This window comes from Gymnoscopelus microlampas (genome assembly GCF_963454915.1).
Source record: "Gymnoscopelus microlampas genome assembly, chromosome: 3".
NCBI classification, from domain to species: domain Eukaryota; kingdom Metazoa; phylum Chordata; class Actinopteri; order Myctophiformes; family Myctophidae; genus Gymnoscopelus; species Gymnoscopelus microlampas.
In genome coordinates this window covers 19,858,420-19,867,915 of record NC_139940.1, presented here as the reverse complement: position 1 = coordinate 19,867,915, position 9,496 = coordinate 19,858,420, and the positions used below count along the sequence as shown (strand labels likewise).

The following is a 9,496-nucleotide window of genomic DNA, read 5'->3' as shown; positions in this document are numbered from 1 at the left end:
GAGAATGTACAAAATGGATAAATTAAGACGTAGGATTTCTTTCTTTTTTTGTGTTGTTTTACTGTGTGTGGGTTCAGGCCATAGAAAATGCTCTCACTCAGACATATTCTGACCATTATTCTATTCAGAAGGATGTGTTTGACTAGATCGCCATCATGTTTCCATTCTATTTTAACGTGCCTTGTGCATTTTTTTGTAGATGAATAAGCAACGCAAAACGACAAGCCTATTTAAATGAATATAAAATTAATTGGGTATAGTCATACTGTGAGCTTGGATGTAAAACGCAACAAAATTATCTGTTTATGTCTGACTACCACGTTGCATTTACCTCATCCGAATTAAAAACAGGACCATTGCAATTGCTACTCCCAGTCCCAGTTGTTCAAGCATTTTAACGCCATATCATATAACATCTAATTTGCAACTGTATAAATGCTGTTTCTTAAATTCAAAGAAATTAGCTATTTGAGTTGTGCACCTTGGATAAAAAAATACCACCCGGGAATAAATCACCCTGACATGACACCAAAGTCGTGAAGATTGTCTCCCACTCATCTCAAATAAAATATATAAAGGATGGTTGAAAAATAACCACGCCTTTCAAGACTGATGACGAGCACCTGTGACCCCAGGAACATCAAATACAGTGTGTGTGTGTGTGTGTGTGTGTGTGTGTGTGTGTGTGTGTGTGTGTGTGTGTGTGTGTGTGTGTGTGTGTGTGTGTGTGTGTGTGTGTGTGTGTGTGTGTGTGTGTGTGTGTGTGTGTGTAGAGAGAGAGAGAGAGAGAGAGAGAGAGAGAGAGAGAGAGAGAGAGAGAGAGAGAGAGAGAGAGAGAGAGAGAGAGAGAGGCGCGCGCGCACACACACACGCGCGTGCACGCACACACACACACACACACACACACCCTCGGTCGAGGCAGAGAGGCAACAAGGACACCACCGACACATAGAGATCCAACTTACCGTTTAGTGTGTCGCGTAGTCCCGGTTTAAAACGAGCTGGTGCAGTGACAATCCTCCTGCAAATATACAAACAAAAAAAAGTAGTCGCCAGGGAAAACACGACAACAAACAAACAAAATGCGCGCGTGAGATAAAAAGGCAAAAACACTGCTTTCAGGTAAATGATTAAAATAGGAACTGTGTTGTGTTGCCTGGAAAAACCTTCCAAAAAGGGCTCCTGTTTTAGAAAGGACTGGAACGTGTGCCTGATTGCAGAGTTTTAGGCGAATGGAACGGGAGAGATGTAAGATTTGTTTAAAGCCCCGCATTTCCATTTAAGAACGTGATTGTGTTTGCAAAGATCCCTTTCAATCTTCGCATCTCCCCCCCTCTCTACCCCTCAGCGTCTCTGAGGCTGCTTTGCAATTCATAGAATTGGTAATTTGCTATTGGGACAAAACGTGAAGGGAAAAATAATCAGATCAACCGGGAGAAGAGGAGAGAGCGAGAAAGCAAAGGAGAGCCAGGAGGAGGAATAAACAGAGAATCTTTCTCTCTAAGTTGCTGTTTAGTAAAAATGCTTCGAGAGGGGAACATTTTCTATTTTAAAAATATATATCGTCTATTTTTTTTTTTTTTTTCGTGAGACAGTTAAACATCAAATTTTCATGAGTAGGGGAAATTCTACAAAACGAATTAAAAAACAGTTGGAGACAGGTTGAGGGGGGGGGGAAACACAGGTTTTCTTATATTTCCAAATGTTTCTGTGATAGCCTATATTATCCTGATCAATACTCCATGCTGAATAAGACTTGTCATGTCGAAGCGTTGGTAATTGGTTGCCTTATCTATTAAATTATCCTTGAGTTTGACAAACTGGTGCCTATTAACATCTATATGGTGCTTCTGTAAAAACCTTGATCAGGATAATAATAAGGCAATGGGGCATCAAATATTTGTCACCGTGCACGCTCTACGCGTGCGTGTCTTAATGCTTGCGCACGTGAAGTGTATGTGGTGGAGAGGTGGGAAAGACAGAGGGAATTGAAATTGAATTGAATTGAATTGAATTGACAAACGGAGACATGCAGAGAGAGAGAGACAGACAGATATGGAGAGTGAAAGAGAGAAAGAGAAAGAGGGAGAGAGACAGAGAAAGAGGGAGAGGGAGAGAGACAGAGAAAGAGGGAGATAGACAGAGAAAGAGAGAGAGAGACAGAGAGAGAGAGAGAGAGAGAGAGAGAGAGAGAGAGAGAGAGAGATAGAGAGAGAGAGAGAGAGAGAGAGTAAGAGTATGTCTACGTCTATCATAACAAAGTGGGTGGTAATGATGAGATCATACAACACTGAAAATTACAAGACTGTAAATAGCCTATAATATGACAAACGTGGAGGCTATAGGCTATAGAGCACATTTGTCACACGACACATATATGACAACATGCAAAGACACATGACACTCCTTATTTACATGCATCGCACTGTGTGGGTGGTTGGCAATTTTGGAACACCTTCTGCATAATCTGTTTAAAACAAGGCATATGCTAGTCATCAGTGACCTAGGATAAAGGTGTAGAACAGTCAGTGGTTCTCAACCTGTGGGTTGGACCCCCAGGGGTCCCCACATGATTTTGGTGGGGTCTCCAGATGACAATGAAGTGACAATTTAAGGACTTTTAAGACCTTTTAGTTTTTAATACCCCAAAAAAAGGAAAGAGAGAACAGAAAAAGACCATTACTGCATCAAAAGTAATCAACAAAGTATAGCCTACTATAAAAACTGGTCAAATATTGGCCAAATTGTCAAATAATATAAGAAAGAGGCAAAAAAAATGAAAACAGTCGATCTACAAGCTCATAATGCCTCCGGTTGCAAGGCGTTGTGAGCTTGTGATCGGCTATCTTTACAATATTCATCTGTGGAACTAAGTAAACTCCTACAATTCCAAGTGCTTGTCAGGGTGGGGGACCCCATGGGGGGGGGGGGGCATTTGAACTGGGGGTCCCCAGTTCAAATATGATTATTTTGGGGGGTCGCGGCCTAAAAAGGTTGAGAACCACTGGTGTAGAAGAGGGGGGACTTCTGTCACCCTTTCAAAAAGATCCCCGCACTCCCCCACGTGGTTAGTTGCAAAACAACGCGACCAACCAAACCCGGGGAAAGCTAATCGTTCCGCGCTGCTCTCAGCTCTCTATCCATCCACTGATCCACATCCACGACGCTCTTGGGTGGAAACGGGTGGAAAATATATACTCTGGACAGACAACTAGCATGGGATCTGTGCGCACTGACTACCTTGGAGATACACACAAAAATACAACTGAATCATTGGGCATAGTATTGCAACAAGAACAAGACTGCTAAAAGCACAAATGGACATTTATGTATGTTTTTTCCCCTTATACATGTGGATAAGGAGACAATCCATTCTGTGCGTAAAAGGCGCTGTGCAACGTTCTGAAACCCTGCGCCTATTGAATATGCCTCTAGTGCAGGGGTTCTCAACCTTTTCAGGCCGTGACCCCCAAAAATAATCATATTTGAAATTGAACTGGGGACCCCCCCAACCTGATAAGCACTTGGAATGTAGGAGTTAAGGCATTACATTTTCGGTTGCACAGATACATATAGTGAAAATAGCCGAAAATAGCCTCGTGAGGCGTTGTGAGCTTGTAGATCTGCTATTTTCACAATTTTTGCTCTATTTCTTATATTATTTGACAATTTGGCCAATGTTTGACCAGTGTTTAATAGTACAGTTTGTTGATTACCTTTGATGCAGTAATGGTCTTTTTCTTTTCTTTCTTTTTGCGGTATGAAAAAGGTCTTAAAGGTCCTTAAATTGTCACTTCACTGTCATCTGGGGACCCCCAAAGAAATCATGTGGGGACCTCCCTGGGGGTCCCGACCCACAGGTTGAGGACCGCTAGTGGGCTCGAATCGGTGAGGAGCCAATGCAAGCGAAGGGGGGGCGTGTCTTCGCTCTCCTCCAAGACCTCCCAGAGCAGGTTGTTGCATTGTGGCTGTAAAGCCTCGAGACCTCCGAAGTGCTCGTCAGTTTTCCAAGTCGGAGCCATGGCGACAACAGCTCAGTATATTCCTCGGAATAACTCCTTACCGTCCAACCCGCTCATGCATCCGGATTCGGATAGGATGCACCAGGGGACGACCTACCGAGAGGTGCAGAAGATGATGCACCACGAGTATCTGCAAGGGCTGGCGGCCACCAACACGGGGCACCCGATGAGCCTGACGCACCACCAGTGGCTGCCCACCTCCAACACCGACTGGACCAGCGGCACTGCCCACATCGGGCAGCAGGAGCACAAAGCCAACGTGGTGCAGGCGAGCCGAGAGGACCTGAGCAGCGGCTTCCACCACAGATCCCACCTCGTGCACCAGCAGACGCAAAGCGGCCACCACGGATCATGGGCGCCCACCACGACGCACCACCTCTCCCCTCTGTCGCCCGCGTCCAACGGTCACCAATCGCTGGTCTACTCGAATCCCGGATACACGAACCTCAACGCGATGCTGAGCCCCCAGCCCGGCACCTTGCACCACGGCATGCGCGACCCGCTCCACGACGACACGGGCAGCGGCCACGACAACCAGATGGAGTCCCCCCAGCAGGCGTTCAGCCACCACCAGGACCACTCGGACGAGGACGCGCCCAGCTCCGACGACCTGGAGCAGTTCGCCAAGCAGTTCAAGCAGCGGCGGATCAAGCTGGGCTTTACGCAGGCGGACGTGGGGCTGGCCTTGGGGACCCTGTATGGAAACGTCTTTTCTCAGACCACGATCTGCAGGTTCGAGGCGCTGCAGCTCAGCTTCAAGAACATGTGCAAGCTAAAGCCGCTGTTAAACAAGTGGCTGGAGGAGACGGACTCTAACACCGGCAGTCCGACCAATTTGGACAAGATTGCTGCGCAGGGCAGGAAACGAAAGAAGAGAACCTCGATTGAAGTGGGGGTGAAAGGGGCGCTGGAAAACCATTTCTTAAAATGCCCCAAGCCCTCTGCTCATGAAATCACCTCGTTAGCCGGCACTCTTCAGTTGGAGAAAGAGGTTGTCCGTGTTTGGTTTTGCAACAGACGACAGAAAGAAAAAAGAATGACACCAGTGGGGGTTCCTCATCCTAATATGGAGGACGTATATTCTCAAGCAGAAACCCCCCCTCTACACCACACACTACAGAGTCCTGTCCAGTGACTGTTTTCATGAACAACACAACCATTTTCGGGAGAGAAAACAAAAAAAGAAAATAGGAAAGGGAAAGGACTACGGAGTTTACAGTATTTAAGTTTTGCATTTGGTTTCCTGAGAGAAAAGACATGAGAGACATGGGAAAGTTGGGACAGACGAGTTTTGTCCTCAGCATCCGGAGATCTTGCGGTCCGACAAATAGATGGCAAGAGGGGAAAATGTCAGTGGGGAAAAAAATAAACATTCGCAACTGAATTGATTCCTTGCGCATTTAAAATGAAACAAAGATCTTAATTTACCAAAATTCTATGGAGGAGACATTCATACAAAGTAAATTCGATATTCCATGGCTGTTCATAAGGGAACAATTAATTGTGGCAAGTAAAGGCCATTTTCTCCTGGTGTACCATGAACTGCTCCCACTCAGCAGTAAAGAGGTGGTTGCCTGAAAATGATTTACACTGGAAATGAATAGCCTATACATTGAATGAACATTTTTGCTTTTCAGGCTTAAACTGATTAACCAGATTTCTAAATATTAGTCTCTAGCCTGCTTTCTTTGTTATATTAAGTGTGATGTTTTGGTTTGGAACTACTTTTAACTTCAGTGTCTCTCTTCTTCAGCAAGCAGTGTCTATGATTTCTTTTCATTAATTGCTATGTACTGTAACTCATCAAAAACAGCCTCCTAACTATCTTTTATGTTGACTAGTCAGTGGCCAGAGGAGTTGGTGGAAATTATGGCACCCGAAGACAAAATATACTGCAAACGTCAAATTAATTGTCAGATAGATTTCAGAAGTGACGAATGCAACAGACACCCAAGTTTCTGACAGCCTTAAAATATACTCAAAAGCTTTGCAGCTGAGCACGTCGAAATTTGCAGATAGCAACAGACGCTAAAAGGGCAATATGCTTATTTTACTCGTTTTTATTTCGGTACCTTATTTGTTTTTAATATTATTATATTTCTTTGCATGGAGCACTTATTCTTTCGTTGATATTATTGCAATTTTTTTGTTTGTTGATCAAATTGTGAGTTAAGCAGATCTTGAATAGGTTTATTACACAATAATGCCATGTTTACAGGTTCACACAGCATTACTACATGGCGCTGTCAGCTTACACACTGCTAACTGCCTATTAGCCTGTTCTATTCCAAAAAAAAAACATTTAGAGAGAGATTGGTCAAATACGAAATGAAAGAAAATATCTCAGGTAACTTCAGTGCCCCAGGTTGAAATATCACGCTGTACACACTCTGTTTTTCTCCTCTATTTTATCTTAAGTTTTAACCTGTAGAAAGCATCTTCTACAACCCATAATGTCCCATATCCATTGTATTATATATTATGGAGAAAAAAAAAACTAAACAAAAAAAAAACATTGTATTCGGGGGAAAAGAAAAATAATTATTCAACGAGGAGTGACAAAGGGACCTGCTTTAGATATATTTATTTTATTTTATTTGTTCTGATCTGAAAGACAAACTGATAAACTCGTGCGTTGTGTGTCATTTCTCAATGTTGGACAGTTCGAGAAGCCTACAGCTGTACTACTCAATACAGATGAGGGAAAACTTTTTTTTCTCTTTTTTCGTTTTCGAGAAAAAAAAAAAAGATTTTAAAGAAAATGTTGCCAGGATTATTTCCAATATGTAAATATGTCGAATATGTAAACTTGTATTTGTTCTGAAATATCGTTTTGTTTTTGTTTCTTTCCGGGCAGTTTTGTACACTTACTAATTCCAAGAAGATATTTTAATATGATTTCATTTATGAATCTGACCATTTATATATATATTTATTTCTTAAATGTGTTTTAGAGCTTTTTTGTTTGGCTCTGTTAATGGTTCTGTTGCAGTGAATTTTCAATATGTTTTTTTGTTCTACTACATTGGTTGTATGTTGATTGCTAAATGTCGACTGCAAAGTCACATTTATATTTATGTTATAGTAATATTTTATTACTTACATAAAACATATATACAAGAAAAAGGTCTTCTTTTTGTCTTTCATTAAAGATCCAACCCCACGTTCCTTTTAGTCGCTGACCAGGCCAATACGAGACAAACATGAAGATATTAGACAAATTCATTGAACTGAATACTGCATGGTTTATAACTTAGTCGTACTGCGGTGTCCCGCGTTATTATAGCCGACCTACAAGCTCACTGCTATGCCTTGTGAAGCCTGATCTAGACTTATATTGTTTTTTGACGGTTTTGTGCCCAGTAAATAGCAGATCTACAAGCTCGCAAGGCATCACGAACGTGAGGCGTTGTGAGCTTGTAGATCTGCTATTTATGGCAGGCCAACACCAATGTGCAACAAAGTATAAATCAGGCTTGAGCTTGCTTGTTTTTGGAGCGGGACACACCGTCGTACGGCGGGTTATAAATTAGGCATGAGCCAACTAAGTCACCAGAGAAGTTCTATAATAAGAACAAACCTGTGTTCAGTTCTAAAGCAATGTTTCGTTATGTAATCGGGTTTCGTTTTAAAAGCCTAGATACATGTGCTGTTAAAGGGAAGAAGAGACCACATGTATGTTAGTTACCTCAGGCAATCCGTACAAAGTTCACCCCAATCACTGACTGACTGACGTTGTTCACATATCTTTGTGTAATCGCAGTATTAAATTGTGCAATATTAATACGAAATTCCCTATTTGTCTTTTCATTGACTGAATAATTATAATTATTATCATCATCCTTCTGGTTATTTTTTATTATTATCATTATTATTATTATAGGCCTATTATTAGTGCAGGATACTTTCATTTAAAAAAATCAGTAGACCATAATCTATAGGCTATTATTCACTACTTATGAGTATGACAATATACCAACATGAGTCTGAAAACAATGAAATACTGTAGAAGGCTGAGTCCAACTGTTAGTTTATTCAACCCATCCAAAATCATGTCATGTTTTAGACATAATAGCTATATGTGACAACTTAGTGCCTGAGGGAGTTTTTATTTATGTATTCCTCCCCCCCTTTCAAAAGATGGAAAAATAGGCTATAAAGTGTATAGTCTTCAAATAAAAACAATCTAAGCGTTCCAATAGCTTATAATAATAATAATTATAATAATAAGAATGCATATTTTACTGAAGGTGGCAGGCCTTCTGTAGCATATTTTCACCCGCAGTTTGTCCAAAGTGAATAGCCTAAATAAAATCACCATAGTCAATAATAAGCGTAGTTGGTTCTCAAAGTGGGGTCCGGAGACCCCCAGGGGTCCTTGGGGTGGTACCAAGGGGTCCCACTCCCCAGCAAAATTAGTTAATATAGCGTCACAATCATTTTAACCACTTTAACCATTATTTTATACTTTGGCTATTCAACCCCACGTAGCAGATCTACAAGCTCATAGCACGGCACTCGGTGCTGTGCTATGAACTTGAGTGGTGTAGATCTGTTATTTTAGAAAAATCCCTGGCACCAAATATTTTTGAGATGGGGGTCCGCAGCCAAATACATATCATTTTGGGGGTCCTTGACATGAAAAAGTTTGAGAACCACTTCAAGCAGAAGTCTGCATATAGGCCGCAGTGGCCGGCGTTGCAGTGCTATTTAACTAATCTATGTATGTAAACAAGACCATGTGTCAGTGGGGTAATGGCATGGGTTCTTTACAAATACTATAGTCAGTGTTTTAAATTGGCTATTTGTCTTGCAGGACACATTTATAAATTATGAAAATCACCGGAAAAGGCAACCGCGAACTGCCCTCACAAAAACAAAACAAAACATAGCCTATTATTATTTTGCATTCAATATGACAGGCTTTGGTCTAAATACCTCCCAAGTGTGAAAAGTTGAGATATTGCGAAGAAAGCTAAACTTATTGGAATTTCACTGCTGTCGTCTTAATTTCAAGCTGTTAGATTTTTTTTAATCTTTAAAAAAGTACAGTGGAAGAAGTATGTGTCCAGACGGAATTAAGGTTCTCAATTAAAGCGTGCATGACCCGTGAATCCTAAGTCTGCCAGTGTCACATCTTTGCTTTGAACAGTAGGCTATAATACAAATTATTTGAATAGTTGGATTAAGTTTTAAGACACTTATACCTCCACTTCATAAAAACACAACGTCTCATGTGAAAATAGGCCTGCTATAATGTTTCAGTGGGGCGAGACACACTTTTGAAATTGTAGGCCTAGAACTTAAATCAGGGGTTCTCAACCTGTGGGTCGGTTCCCCATATGACAGTGAAGTGACAATTTAAGGACTTTTAAGACCTTTTTAATACCTAAAAAAATGACCATTACAGCATCAAAAGTCATCAACAAACTATAGGCTATATAAAAACTGGTCAAACATTGGCCAAATTGTCA

General features: G+C 41.5%; 1 protein-coding gene across 1 annotated transcript; it reads left to right on the top strand.

Annotated features, from left to right (window-relative positions):
- Window positions 1-4,002: 4,002 nt before the first annotated feature.
- Window positions 4,003-7,120, top strand: pou3f1 (POU class 3 homeobox 1). The gene has a single exon (XM_084052509.1). It carries the CDS (start codon window positions 4,021-4,023, stop codon window positions 5,155-5,157), a length of 1,137 nt encoding a protein of 378 aa, XP_083908635.1. The 5' UTR covers window positions 4,003-4,020; the 3' UTR covers window positions 5,158-7,120.
- The last annotated feature ends 2,376 nt before the right edge of the window (window positions 7,121-9,496 follow it).